Source organism: Anneissia japonica, unplaced genomic scaffold, assembly GCF_011630105.1.
Source record: "Anneissia japonica isolate Jap-2015-1 unplaced genomic scaffold, ASM1163010v1 scaffold287981_len1045443_cov154, whole genome shotgun sequence".
In the NCBI taxonomy this organism is placed as follows: domain Eukaryota; kingdom Metazoa; phylum Echinodermata; class Crinoidea; order Comatulida; family Comatulidae; genus Anneissia; species Anneissia japonica.
This window is the reverse complement of record NW_022695194.1, coordinates 323,707-339,475: the sequence shown is the minus strand read 5'-3', so window position 1 is coordinate 339,475 and position 15,769 is coordinate 323,707. Positions and strand designations below refer to the sequence as shown.

Genomic DNA, 15,769 nt, shown 5'->3' with positions numbered 1-15,769 from the left:
TACACACTGACCAATTCCATTTACGGGATTTAGGTCAAATGTAATTTAGTGTTCAATGAGTTCATATTTACCCGGATAAGCCGATTAATTGCCTTCTCTCAAAAAAGAGGGCAAACCTGGAAAATAAATTGTAACAGCCAACCCTGGCGCTCAGCACAAGCGATCATATCAGCTTCTCAAACAAATTTTAACTAAATACTGTACATTGGCAATAGCATCACTGACCAAAATATAAAGATGTTCATACGACTGAGGTTAAAGTTCATTTAGTAGTCAAAGTTCAGATTTTCAACATGGTCCCATTCAGATCAAATTTTAAACTAAAATATTCTAATCGCATAGAAGTTATTCTCTAAACTCTGTAGTTAAGTGACTTTACTTCACTAGAATAATGGTAAATTAACTTGCTTAACGGTAAAATCGGCTCGGATTACAAGGACACGATTACGTAACGTAGGCATCTTAACCAGCGTTGTGTTATACCACTATTGTCGTCTGGCTGGCAACAACGTACTCCAACAATGCTAACAACAGCAGCAAAGTAGTCTCATTAGTCTGGTTTTCAGAAATTATTTGTAATATTATGGGTAAAAACCCAGCAAACATCCGTTTTATTACGAATAGTCAATATTACAAATGACTTTTGCCCTTTGTATCATCGACCAAAAAATAACGTCAAAAAGTCAGATTGCGTACATTTTTCAAAGTGATAATGTATATTATTCTTAATAATAAAATTGGATTTGTTGTATTTTTTTTTATTTATTGACAATTTAATCTTTTCCATTTCCGCTATAATAGTCAGTATTAATTCAGTTTCAACGAACTACCACCAACGGCAGTCAAAATGAGCGCACATGTTTAGAATGACGAAATATAAAAATGTGTTGAAGTCAGCAAATTATTTGACACTGCGAAGCTAGATTTTTGCGAAGTGCATGTAAACAACACAATTGAGCGATCTAAAAACTACAAAAAAACATGACAGAAAGGTCCATAAGGTATACAGGACGTTTTAATGAAAATTAAAACAATATTTTGTTAAATGGGAGAATGCTAGCAATTAAAATAGAACACGCTGCTGCACTGTCGTTTGGTTTGTACTGGTTGGCTAGGCTAGGTAGTGGAAACTGACACCAGATCTAAAGTAGTTTACAAATTTTGTCAGTTTTTTTTACAAATACCACTTGGTACTAGAGGTTCGTAAAATACAGCAGCTGTTTTATTAAGCAAGCCTTTCCACCGTGTGACGTCGACTGCCTTGAAGCTGGCTGACTGTTTATCTGGCTCTAACTTGGCATCGAAATCAACTAGGGAAAATCATATCATATTTCAAGATTTAGATAAGTGACTTAACTTCGACTTGAACCAGGCTTGTCATGGTAATAAGAAAAAGAGTGCAAGTTACCATTCAGACTAACAAATATTTGCAAGGTGGAAGGTTAAAAGTAAAATATCAAAGGCCAGATTTTTAAATCATGTCTAAGCTGAAATTTTACAGAAATGATCCATGAGGAATTATACATGTTAAAAAAAAAACATTTCAGAAATTAAGGGTCAGATATTTAACACAACCCATATACTAAATTTATTATTTGTTATCATGATAATTCAAAAACACAAATTGAGCCTAAATTGTACATGAATGATCCTTGACAATGGAAATATGCCAAAAGAGTTTAAATGCTGGAGGTTCAAATGTTATTATCATCCCTATAATCACCATCAGTCCATTGATCACCATTATTATCTTCAACATCAACAACACCCTAATTGATAATCATTGTCACATTTATCAAACAGAATGAAATGCCAACAATAGCAGCTCATCACTGTGCTGCTATCTTATCCCTAAGCTTTTCGAAAGCATATGCAACTTTCAGCAAGTTATGTTCATCAAACTTTCTTCCAACAAGCATCATGCCAACAGGCAGACCATCAACAAATCCAGCGTTAATGGAAAGTGCAGGATGGCCTGTAGCGTTGAATGTATGCAAATTGTAATTATCAAACAATGCTTCAGAGGTGTATTCTACAATACAAAGAAATTAATTTCATGATTACAAATAATAATAATAATAATAATAATAACAATGCATGTCTAAATCTTCTATAATCAAACGTTCTGAATTTAATATTTACCTTTTATTGTTAAAGTAGATGATGGCATCTTAGGCGGTAGGAAAGGAAGAGTTGGCATAGCGATTGCATCAAATTTCTCAAAGGCTTTCTCAAAGTCCTCTGTCAGCAAACGACGGATGTTCTGTGCTTTTGCATAGTATTTGTTCCGGTATTCATGTTTCAAGTATTCACCGAGCATCCAACAAGCCTAAAATACCAAAATATTTAAATATTAATATTCACGCACTTAAACCAAGCACACATTGTGTCGTACGATGAATCTAACTTCTAGTCTCTGTTAGTATGAGACTAAACCCTGCTACATGGGGATCGAATTCAACACTCGTCACTAAGTGCAAGCTTGGTAGTCTAGTGGTTATGGCGCTAGGCTAGTTATCTTGAGGTTGTGGGTTCCATTTCCCACCTGAATCACAAGTTTGGGAACCTATTGAGTATTCAGTACGACAAAAGGTCAGGTACGGCAAAACATCACTGATATCGACCATTATAATTATTATTATTATTATCATCATTGACTGCTCAGCTTTTTTATTTTTTAATTTGGGTTGAAGCGTTGACAACCATATAGGTCAAGCAGGCAAGTCAACATTTTGAAAAACAGGGTACAATTTCTGGACTTGAAGATGAAGGGCTGACAACCATTAAAGACTTTTTACAATTTGTTTATATTAATTTTTTTTTTTTTTATTAAATAAATATAGACCTTGACATTAGGAGGCAGGTCATCGGGCTGAGACTGTAGGCTTCTTCCAATGGCATCTATCCAGCTTGTTGGGTAGAATCCTTTGTAACCTGTTCCTGCACCTATAGGTATATATTATAGTACAGTATATTAAATGTACAGTAACAACATCATACACCATCATTAATGTACAGTAACAACATGTACATAATACATGAGCTTGTTTTCTACTTGCATATAGTTAATGGGTTTTTTTTAAATATAATGTTCATCTCTGTCATATATCGCAAACACTTGTGTATAAGGCGATCCGCATATACTGTAAGACGACCCCCAAGTGCGAGAAGTTTTTTGGACGATTTACGTATGTCGGGTGTATAAAGCGAAACCCTGTTTCACTGTCAGAATTCATACTTTTTCTGCTTCTTTATGGTGTTGATACTGCATCCAGCTGTTGTTATTGTGCTGTTTTAATGTTTATATGGTCGAATAAATAAATAAAATGAAATGATATGTAGGGCTAATCTTCAAAATAATACCATTTTATGGGATTTTATTTTTTCAAAATCTTACCTCAGTACATTTAAAATTGCATTCATTCATACTAACATTAGCTGATTTAGTAGGTTCATATTGCAGTAGTAAATTCACAGGTTACGGATGATCCACACATAAGAAAAACATGATTTCAAAAATCTATTTGTATGTGGCACATATAAGGCGACCCCCTGTTTTTTTTTTTAATCCTATTTTTTAATCCTATATCTTATATGCAAGAATATACAGTAATACAGTACTTTGAGTATGCTCACATATATTCAATAAGCACTGTTTTTGACATGCCTTGTTGTCGCTTAAAAATTATGGGAAAAGAGGCTCAACAACAAAGGTCTCAAACAGCTTCTTTTTTTCTTTTTTTAATGCTTGGCTTAACTACAGAGCTGCTCCAAAATATTTGCACACAGAAATATTATCTACCATATATAATAATAATAATAATAATTCAAATTTAAGCACCATTTAAAATTCACTACATTTTTCCAGAGCAGTGTGTATAGTACTTACTTCCTCCTCGCAGCATGGTGTCAACAACACTATGTAGTGCAATAACGCTGGCTATCGCTCTGCCTGTGGTAAACAAACAATAATATGTAATTAGCAAAGTTATGTTAAAGGTTTGAGTTCAGTATTAAATATTGTGTATACAGTGTTGATAATAATTAATGAGCATATCTGAAGAATTAATCAAACCTAAGGAATGACCAATCAAACATCAGACTGTGAAGATGCACCAATGCAACAACATGCTTACATTCGTGTCTTTTTTGGGACTTCAGAAACAACATCCAAGGGGCAGGGTTTAATAGAAGGTTCAATAAATGATTTATTGAATACAATTAATGTGCATTGGTGGATGCTTACTCTACCTAAGTAGCAACAATCTTCAAGTGGCAGTGGAGTTTTTGAAATATGTCCGTTGAATAATTCATTAAACACACTCACCATTAATGGGCATTAGGTGGCAGTTTGGCACAGTGAAAATGGATTGGTTTCCTAACCTTGAGGGTTTCAATTCTTTGCTGCAAGTTTCGCTTGTGTCCTTGAGCAAGGCATTTTATCTACATTGCGTCAGTTTACCCATCAGTGTCAGTGGGTACCAGCAAATTGCTGAGAGTAAGCTGGGGTGGACCAGCATCCCACCCAGGTGGAGTATTACACTCTCATACGCTTCACGTTACAGAAACCAGGGACAAGCTCCGGCCCCATGAGCCCTAGTGGCTCGTCCAGATTTACTTTTTTACTATCAATGTGCATTGGTACTGGCACTTCCTCATCCCTAGCAACAGTATCCAAGGGGCGGGGCTTTGGCAGTGTCTACTGAATAATTCATGAACACACTCACCAGTAATATGCATTGGTACTGACACTTCTTCAACCTTGGCATCCAGGGAAATAAGTTGAAATGCAGACTTCTTTACCATTTTATCTACTCTTGAATCAGAGGTCTCTTGATCAAATCCTTCTTTCAATATACCGATACTGAAGCCCTTCAGACTTGAGCCACCTAGCTTAGAAAAAAAAAAAAGAAAACAAATATGAAACAAGTAACAGTACATCAAACCTAGGGACTCTTTATTGATCCTGGTTATCGATGATGCTTTACTCAATGTGTCAGCACTTTACTAATTTGTATATATTCTGTCATCAACTATATTTCAGACAAAATTGCTTCTTGCTCAAAGTCTTCTTGAATTTTAAAAAGTCAATTATAAAAGAAAATAAAATAGAAAATTGTCTTCCTCGGATTACATTACAAAGTGAATACAAAAGATATACAAAAACATAAATTAAATATTTATAAAAGCGTCATTCCCGGCAAAATTTCGTAGTTAAAGAAAAATCAAACTTTTGTATAATGTAATAAAGATTTATAAATATAAATACGGAATTGCTAGTTAGACATTCCTAAGCATGAAAAAAATGTAAAAGAAGACTGAAATTTGATTTTTTTTTTTGTGTTCCACAATAAAAATAAATGCGGATGAATTTTTAATTTTTGATTTAGCAACAGGTCTGCGAAGAAATATAGTAGGCGCCAAAAAAATTAGCCTATCCAACACTGCTAGGCTAGGCCTAGCCTTACCTCCATTTAGGTTCTGTTATCACACATAAAAACGGTCGAAATGATATTTTCCGTTGCTAGTATTGACACTTGTGAAATATAATATTTCATACAAATTATTTCAAATTTGTTAAAAAGCTGATTCTGACCAAGATTTTGACACTTAAAGAAACATATCTCAGGCCTACTCGAACAACCGCATTGTACGAGATCTAATCCCATTAGAGAGGGTGCATTATTGGCTGTATAAAGTATATATAAAAGCGAGAGTATTCTAGCGGATGTGATCTACAGCCTCTGAATTTGCCTAGTAACGAAGAATTCGTTGAGAAAGTGGTAATATTCTATGAGAAATAGTCTGTATTTCTAATTTTTTTTATTCTTTTGCGTAAAACTAAAATTTATGCAAATATTTTTCCATTGTTCATAATAATTAGAGTAATGCATATGATGCATCTTTTCTAAAAAAAATTTGTTTTTAGTGAAATTTTGCCGGGAATGGGGCTTTAATAAAGAACAGGTATAAAATACAGAATATCATCACTACACAAATATAAAACTCTATAAAGCAAACTTTACAACATTATAAAAGCAGTGCACTTCAAGGCAAGTATAACATGCTCAAATCATTCAATGTTATGACACTAGTGCAAAACATACCATGCCATTTCTTTACCTAACATATATATCAGCAGTGTAACATTCGAGTCATGGGAATAAGGGATAAGAAAATGTTATGACCAATGTAATTTCTCTTGCAAAGTGGCCAGAGGGTCGGTAAAATCCCGAAAGTGATATGAATGCTATGGCTGAAGACTGTTCAGAGCTCTATATTATTACAGTACTGTGCTGGGTAATAGTAAGAAGCGCTTCGTTCCCCTTTTGGTTGGGGCCCAATTAGGCCTACACAATATGTTAAAAAAATAGTATAAAGCAGGTCAAAAATTTGTGAAGTGAAATTTCTGGGTACTTTTTCATTCATTGAAGTGAGGACTTTTTTGGTTCTACGTATGACAAGTTAATTCAACGTGTGTCAACGTGTGTCATGCCGTTACCAAAACTCATTACAAATATTACAGAAACTGATGAGTACGCTTTTTGTAAGTGGCCCACAATAGGCCAAAATAAGTCATTTTCAGGTTTTATTGAACTTATGTGGTGATGCAATGGCGTGGATTTGTTTAAATTGTAAGTAACCTAATATTTGAAAATGAAAGATGTTGTTTAATTTTTGAAAATATAGACTCAGGACCAATTTAAATATTCACAATAAAAATTCTTCATTTTTTGGGAAAAACTTGGAACTATGGATCCTAAAAAATCTGGGAAATTCAAATTTTTCTGGGAACTTGAGAGGTCAGGAGGTGTACTATAATTTAATATTTAAAATTCTTAATATATTTATTAGTTCAGAAAGTCTTTCTGACTTCAATTGATTTTAGGGTATTTAACTAAATCAAGTCCATCATCACTTATGAAAGAATACCAGTCATTTCAGATTAAACATACTATCTACCAGGTTTCTTAAACATGAATTGGCCAATAGCAAAAATCGGTTTAACAGTAGGACAATAAACAAGGATTTGAAAATACAAACAAAAGTGAGTTTACATGCATAACTGGACCAGATAGGTCTAGACAGCATGAAGCTGAGGCCTTAATCTTCAAAAAAGTGATGTAGAAGTTAAGGTTGGCTTTTGCTCTGTTTGAAACGTATACCAGTTTAGTTTAGATTTTATTTAGAATCACTTTTATTACAGTAACACACATTCAAAATGATGGAGCATCCAAAAGTCCAAAATCAACAGGAAATTTAAAAAAAAAGAAAACAACTTAACTAAGAAAATCATTACGGAACAAAAGGTTCGGTAAATAAAGCCAAATGGCAACGTTCCATCAAACAAATTAATTATAAATAATAATAAAGAAAAAAAAAAGCAACCTAAAAATGTTGGTGGTACTTAGGTATTAATGTTCTTATTTTATCTTAAATTCCATTCTAATTGAATTTTTTTAAACTACAATATTTATCAAAGATGATTGAAAGATCTATATCAGTATATAACAGTTCATGTAAAAATATATAATGTTTAAAATCATTAGGACCACAAAACAATACACTTACAACTTTCTTACCTCTTTTGTGTATTGATGACTCTTAATTGTGTCTGGCTGTCTTGGATCGAGACCATCATCATAGCCTGCTATCGCCTGAAAATTGATATTATTATTCCACTTAATGTTGTTACTTATAATTTTTTTTTTTTTGCCAATTTGTTCCCCCAAGGAGAATGAAATACAGTATGTGTATGAAGTTGGACACTGGTACTGTTGAAGCTTTAATAAAAGCCAGTGGCTATTATTACATAAAACTCCTTATTCTAATTGGATGTTATTGTCTTCAATCCACAGATACAATAACATTCAATCAGAATTAGGAATTTCCATCGGTGTAACAATAACCACAACCAATTAATTGCTTTGTTTGATTAATTTTAGCCCAGAGCAGAGGTGCAATTAATGTCTCTGTCAAACTTAGTTTTATTTCCTAAAATACATAATTTGATAAAGCCATAAATCCTAAACATTAGGCTTGGATACTTTTGTAAATAATTGATAGTTCAGATCCCAATTATAGTTCCAACTGCTACTGTATTTGGGTGATAAAATTAAAATAATATTGGCTATGAAATACAGGTATGGCTTTTTAGTCCGGTAAACTACAAAAGAAAAACAAAAATCTAAAATAGTTTTTGATTAAAAATTTGGATCCCTGCTAGCATTACAAGATTTCATGATGTGTGTACATACCTCAAGTAGTAAGGCACAGTCATACACTTTTCTTGCCATCGGACCAACATGATCAAGGCTAAAGTCTAATGGGAGGATTCCCGTGTATGGAACTAGCCCATGGGTCGGCTTAAGCCCCACAATACCGCAACAACTGGCAGGTGTACGAATCGAGCCTCCTTGATCACCTCCAAGCGACATGTCCACTTCCCCGGTAGCTACCTATAGCATGATGTAATTACAACGTAGTGCAATGTTGCAATAATTAACAACAAAAAGAATACAGGCCTAATACAGAATGATCTTGATGACTGTCAATTTGCCTATCATTCAGATAGAATTAATGTTGAAGATGCCATTCTAATCTTAAATGACATCTATGAGCAACTTGATGGTTGAGGTGGAAATTTTGTCAAAATTGTATTCATTGACTTCAATAGGCCTCCAATACGCATGTTTTAGCACGTAAACTAATCAACCTTATATTAATAATTTTTAATAATACATTAATAACCTTTTTTTTTTAAACAAATTTTTTTTTTTCTTGTGTTTTATTTTTTTAAATTATTTTTATATGTCTTCAAGTCTTAAAGATTTTACTATTACATTATATACATGTATATATTTTATCCATTGTACTCTGCTTTATATTTTTCATACCATGGCCAAATAAATTTCCTTTTGGATAACATATTTTATGAATTTGAATTTACAGACAAATGACATTTGTTAATATGGGACCATGGAAAAGTGGTCTTTAATAGGAGGTCTTTAATTAGAGGGAGACCTGCACTAGTTTAATAAATAATAGTTTTAAATTAGAAATGTTAGTCTAAATAAGAGACAGAGATAGATGTGTTTTGTGTGTAATTTTATAGTTCTTGATTGAAAAAAATATTTAGGTTTGACTTTTAAAAATAATAGAAAATAAAAAAATGTTAGAATTTGTATTATTAATTTATATTGAAGGTAATATTGTATAGAAATCTAGGTGACTGAAGACATTGCTCAATGTGAAAGAATTCAAATATAGTACTGTACAGTGTTACACCTTTATTTTTGTAAAAATGAAAAAATAAAAAAAATATAAACTAGATTTGAACTCGTCGCTGAGGACGAGTTAGGCGATCCGCTTGTCAGGCAAAAGAAATCTCTCGGCACTTAAAAGTATGAATTAAGGGAAACTACCGTAGCCAGGATTTTCAAACAGTGCAAGACAATATCAAGTCTGCCGCGCTTTCTTTGGGATTCTGAAAAAACTGAACAAAGAAAGAGGTGGGGGACGAGTCAGAAAAACATTTATTGTGACCATGATGACGTAATCAAAGTGAAAAATGAATGGCACATTTGAAAGCAAACTGTCTCAGCTATAACATACTCAAAGGTGGGAGACGATTGATCAACAATAAGCGAGATACGTTCAAGTGAGTATAAAAATTATGACGTTATGACGTTAATAAAAATTCATTAAAAAAGAATTCAGATGGCAATATGATGATGTCACAATGTCCGATCAGCCATAATGATCTATAAAATTATATCTACAACTCATGTGCTTTCAGAATATGTAATAAAAATTGGGGGTCACCTTTCATCCTAAGGATTGATTTAAAATAGGCATGATTTTAAGCATATTTTAATTTTGATGCACGCGTACGCGCACGTTGTGACGCGCGCACAAAAAATTTAACTAGATAACATTAAACCTTGACCTTGAGTGAATGCCCACAGAATATGGGGAGAACAAAAAGAAGAATAAAGATGATCTCTGAAAATAACTATGAGGTGATCTGCTCGTGAAGCGGATCACCAAAAAGATCTCTGACAATAACAAGAAGTGATCCGCTGGTGAAGCGGATCACCAACAAGAGGTGATCCGCACTAGATGCAGATCACCAAAAACTGAAATTGTATGCGAAGCTGGTGGTTGAGGATTTCAACGATATAGTGATTGCATTTTCAGAGATCAACTGCCATTGCTAAAGGTAAGCAACTAACTGGTTTAATAAAACAGATATTTTTCTACTATGGAACTAGATGATAACTGCCACGTATCTACAATATTTTTTAAAATTTTATTTAAGGAAATTGAATATTGCCGCTACAATAACAGTATACAGCATAGTAATAGTCATAACAATGACAATAGGGAGTTTTCACAACCTTACGAAAACAACAACGAATACGGCATCTTCATCATCTTCATTTGTACCTAAAGCATTCTTAAAAATACATACATGAGCTGAATATGATAGTTGATTTATGTAAATTAAAGGCATAGACAGCCTATGTTGTGACAAATATGCTAGGGGATGGATTGACTATTATTATCGAGATGTAGCCGTATTATGGTAATCATTTTCGCAAGCTCGCGAACCCTCTCTGTTATCAATGTTTATTAATAAATTATCGCTATAAATGGCATGATGAATTGGTTACCAACACAGCACTTCCTGAACTTGAGCCTCCTGCCGTCACAGTGTTTTCAACAGGATTAAGAACAGGGCCTTTGGCTGCAGTGAAGCTTGAATCAGAATAACACCAATCTTCACAAACTGATTTTCCAGCAATTACACCACCTAAAGGGAATGAGATATTAAACAAGTTATATTTCAGAAAGTAAATTGCAGAAAGTAAATTACACCACCTAAAAGGGAATGAGATATTAAACAATTTATATTGCAGAAATTAAATTCATATGAATTCAATCAGGTAATATGTTATTTTATTCAATCAGGTGAGGTGAATCACTATTACCAGATGATGTAAACTTCTTTAATCAGGTAATGTGAATCATTTTAATCAAGTCATGTAAATCAATCAGGTGATATGAAGCAATCACGTGATATGAAGCAATTTATTTTTTATATTCGGATTGGTCTGATATTATTTCAACAATTTTAAAAATGTTATGATCTGGATGTTATGTATTTTTTATGTATTTTTTGTATCTTGCTCGTAATCATGAATTGTGAATGTTATGGTTAACTTTTGTACCGGGCAGGCCCGTAGCCAGGATTTTCGATGGGGAGGAGGGTTTTTGCGACCGAAGTGGACCTTAGGATGGGCGACTGCCTAGGGGTCCCCGCGAGGGGGATTGGCAAATCCCCCAGAAGCTCTGACAAATTAGCTTTTTGTGGGCCTTATAATGGATATCTGAAACCTATAATTCGTAATATTCTACATAAATTTTCATTCATTTGGGTATTGTTTAGGGGCATGAGGCAGGAGAACAAATAGAGAGTGGGGTCCAGGGCAGGGAGGAACTTTCACAGGCGGATGATCAATACCACGTCAGCCCTGCCATCGTTGGGGCTGAGGTACAGTAAGACAATTTATGATTATGGCACCTCCAAATGGCTGGAAATGGCACTCTCAAACAAAATTTAATGATTTTTTTTTCTCCACTTCTTTTATAATTTTAGGGAGCTCCCCACACCCCCTGATCCGCCACTGTGAAGTTGTAACTTTTTTTATGTCCTTTACATCTGTAGGTCTACAGATAACATGGATCAATCTGCAATCACTGGAGCTGATAATTTCCAACCGATTTTGTAGCACATTATTAAAAATCAACGGTTAGAAGAGCAGGCAAAAAAAAAAAAAAATGTAATGCATACTAGGCCTATAGCATTTTGCAATAATTAGGAAAGATTTTAATGAAATAATAGGTTTTAAAAAGTGGAGGGGCAGAGATCTGGAGGGGGTTTTTAAGAAAAGCCCCAGGAGGCTCCGACAAAGTAGCATTTTCAGGGTCATTAATTTGGGGTTTTTTGGGGGGGGCCTGAAGAAGTAACGTTATTATGTCCTGTACATCTGCAGGCCTACAGATAACATTGTTCATGTTATAGATCAATCTGCAGTCACCAGACACGATAAATAAATCCAACAAATTTCATACCATACTTAAAATCAACGGCTGGATGTGCTGGCAAATATATAATGCAATGCATGCTATAGCATTTTGTGATAATTAGGAACGATTTTGTGAAATAATAGGTTTTAAAAACCTTTTGGAATTTGGATCAGGTGACGTGAATCAATTCAATTAGGTGATATGAATAAATCAGTTAGGGATATGAATAAATCAGTTAACATTAAAATCAATTCAATTAGGTGATACGAATCAATTTAATTAAAAATTAATCATATTGTCAAATTCAACATCATAATTTACCTGCATCCAAGATTCTGGTTGTGACTGTGGCATCAAACTCTGGGACATAGTTTTCAGTGAGCCATGAACCAGCCATCATGGGAACCCCAGCTACAGCAATTGTATCTTTCAGCACTATTCTCTTGTCTTTTAAGATTCCTTCTTTGGCACCAATTATGTTAGTTTTCCAATACCTTAGGCAATTAAGAAAAATTAAATGTAAAAATGTATCGACTTTATTCTACTTCTGTAACTAATTTATAAGGATTTTTTATATTCTATTCAGTCAACCTTTACCTTCCGTATGTTAAAATCAGACATTTAATTTCATCTAGATTTTAGTAAGACCACCTCCCTGTTAAGACATACAAGGGGCTTAATAGAAGCGATTTCAGCAATACAGTATTGACAGCCAGTGCAGGGGTGCCGCCAGGAAGGGGCTGGGGGGCCAGGGCCCCATTGGTGAGAAGAACCATATTTCGTCGGGGAGAAAAAAATATATATGTATGTATACATATGTATTTTTTACATATTAGTAGACCCCAAAACTGATTGAAATCCCTCAATTATCATATTTTTCGGGGGCTTCGCTACCCTAGAACACTACTGAGAAATTTTAATTGATGACCGACAACACCCACTTCTTTTTGTTGTTGGGGACATCGTTCCCCAATCCCAAAAAAAGATACAGACAAGGTCTCACTCCAAATAATACCAATTTTGAGAGCAGGGTTATAATGGCCATATCAGTTGGTCAGTTCAATATAAAGATAAAAAACAGTCCTTAATTTGGGCTGAAGAAAGGTGCTCTATATTTTGAAGTGGTATCCCAGCAAACACAAAACATTCTTATAATGTTCACTAACGTTGTAGAAATGTTCAAACGTTATGAAATTAGGTTATAAGTACATACTTTGGTTCTACAACATGTATTTAACACCAAATTTAAACTGGTGTGTCTTAAAGCGAGACCAATAAAACTGAATATTTACCATGCTCTGTGAAGATTTTCATGGTCGGGTGGTCTATAACCAGGAGTCCTTGGATATTTGACCGGTAAAGTGGGTTCTGGAATAGCATCAACTATGTTAACACCTTCCAACATGCTGCCCATCACATCTTGATACTGACATGCCTCGACCTCTGAGAGGTCACAGCCAATTCGTGCACTTAACTGAAAAATTTTCTTGATGCTGGGCACCCTTACTGGTCTTGCAGAAAATATATCTTACGTAAGATTCAAGAATAATTTTTGTTATACACTGTCACTGTTTCAAGTGTAGAGAGGTTTGAAAACATACTTTAAACAAAATCGAAAAACCAGGGTTCGTCTTATGAGCGACATACAAATTTTAGATTATTAAAATCATGTTTGTCTGTTGTGTGGATCATTCATAACATGTAAATTTACTAATGCAGTGAAGCTGCTTAAAATGTATAGTAGGCCTATGAATGAACACAATTTCAAATATGGGGAAATAAGATTTTCATGAACATTATAAAACTGTAGGCCTATTTAATTGGAAGATTAGAATTGCATTTGGCTCCGTTTTAAGCTACCTGTAGCTTAATGCAGTATTAAAGTCAGAAAAGCCTATCTTAGTAGTGTAATAAAATAGGCCAATGCATTACAGTGCAGTAGCATAGGACTTTCGTGTTGTTACTGTTCCAAGTAGCGATAATATACATATTTCTCTTATTACAAAGTACAAGTTATGTTTTATAAAGGGTATAGTATAGTAAATCATGTTTTTAACACAGGAAACTCTCATATGGTAACTAAAACAATGCTAGTTCAGAGTATTACTAGTACTACAGCACTGTAATGCATATACCTATTAGTATTAAGGCCAAGTAAAAAAAAAAACATGTTTCACGTCCGGCTTTTTTTTTAAATTGAGGAAGCGGCCTTTTTTATTTTTTATTTTTTATTTTTCAAAATGGCCGCCATTCTATAGACTTGTTGACATTTCCTGTCTAGTTTTGTTCAACATATAAAATTTAGGAATCATTGTTACTGTATACAATCGGAATGTTCCCGATGTTACGTCTCAGACGTCTTCACATGAAACTATTCCATACAATCTGACATAGAGGGCCAGTATAACGGGAAATTCCAGAATTCATCGGAAATCATCGGGCGTATTCGATTGGGATTTTCGTGTTCTGCTCAACGGAAACTGCTCAACGAAGTTAACGCTCGGAATTTATCGTTCAGTTTTGTACTCAACGGGATAACATACTCAACGTATAGTCCCAATCGAATACGGCAATTGTATGCATGACAAACGCGCTCTAGTGAAGTGAACTCGAGGTTTGCCGCCTGACGCCCAGAGTTGTGTATAAGAGACAGACTCAAGGTTAGATGAACAAGGCTATGCCAATCATAGATGATGAAGTGACTGATGTGAAATAAGCACAGTGGGATTTGAACCACAACTTGACTTGAGGTGCATTGCAAATTATTCACCTTCTACTATTACTACTACTACTGTAGTTGTTAATGAGCTACACAATTACAGATGATGTGACTTATAGGCTAACTATATTTGGTCATGAATAAAGAACTACTTAATAACTGTACTGTAAATTATTGATATGGCGTTCCATACACATCTCGTGGTGGGGCAGATGTTTAGGCTTAGGCTAGGGCCACTACTAGGCCTAGCAAATTCATGCTAGTTTTCGATGTATATCCAGGCGAAATTTAAATACTTTAGTGTGTGGCTAGACCTAGGCCTGACCTTGACCTCCCCTAGCTAGGTAGCCAGGCCTAGGGCTACGCTAGGTTTTTTAGCCTAGGCTAGGCCTAGGTCTACTCCTCCTACTAGGCCTACTACTTACTAGGCCTAGCCCTACTCTATCCTAGTAGTTAGAAGGACCTGGGCACAATCCAAGTGATAAATTATAAGCCGATATAAGATAAACGGATCACTTACTAAATGCACACATTGTGTGTGTTAGCCGATCATTCGGTCGTCGCGCCTCACTGCGGTCGCGGTTTATTTCGAACAAATATAAGGAGCGCCGAAGGAGTTGCGAAAACGCAAGATTTAATATGCCCAGGCCCTATATATTATTATTATTATTATTATTTAAATTAGTTCGGTTCGTCCGTGCACTGTCGGCCGTGCCTGAGTAGACTGATATCACAGTGTAACGTTGGCGCCTGTTAGTGGGTACTGTACAAAGAAATCATCCGTAATAAAATCAAATTTCTGAAATAAGAGTATAAATAAAAATGTATTGTTTGTTCTACTTAGAAGAACACAATACCGTTGTGTAATTTAGTACATTATTAAGATTGATTGTTTTACGGAGAAGTTTTAATAGTGTTTCGTGTGGGAACGAAATGAGCACCCTCTCTTGTTAGCTG

General features: G+C 34.6%; 1 protein-coding gene across 1 annotated transcript; it reads right to left on the bottom strand.

Moving 5' to 3' along the window:
- Positions 1–997: 997 nt before the first annotated feature.
- On the bottom strand, positions 998–15,414 carry LOC117101396 (amidase-like). Its single transcript, XM_033241374.1, has 11 exons — positions 15,333–15,414; positions 13,386–13,620; positions 12,415–12,587; positions 10,677–10,816; positions 8,259–8,459; positions 7,584–7,658; positions 4,728–4,893; positions 3,890–3,952; positions 2,846–2,946; positions 2,143–2,329; positions 998–2,032 (listed from the first exon to the last, which is right to left on the bottom strand). Exons 1-11 carry the CDS (start codon positions 15,343–15,345, stop codon positions 1,830–1,832), a joined length of 1,557 nt encoding a protein of 518 aa, XP_033097265.1. The 5' UTR covers positions 15,346–15,414; the 3' UTR covers positions 998–1,829.
- Between the last annotated feature and the right edge of the window lie 355 nt (positions 15,415–15,769).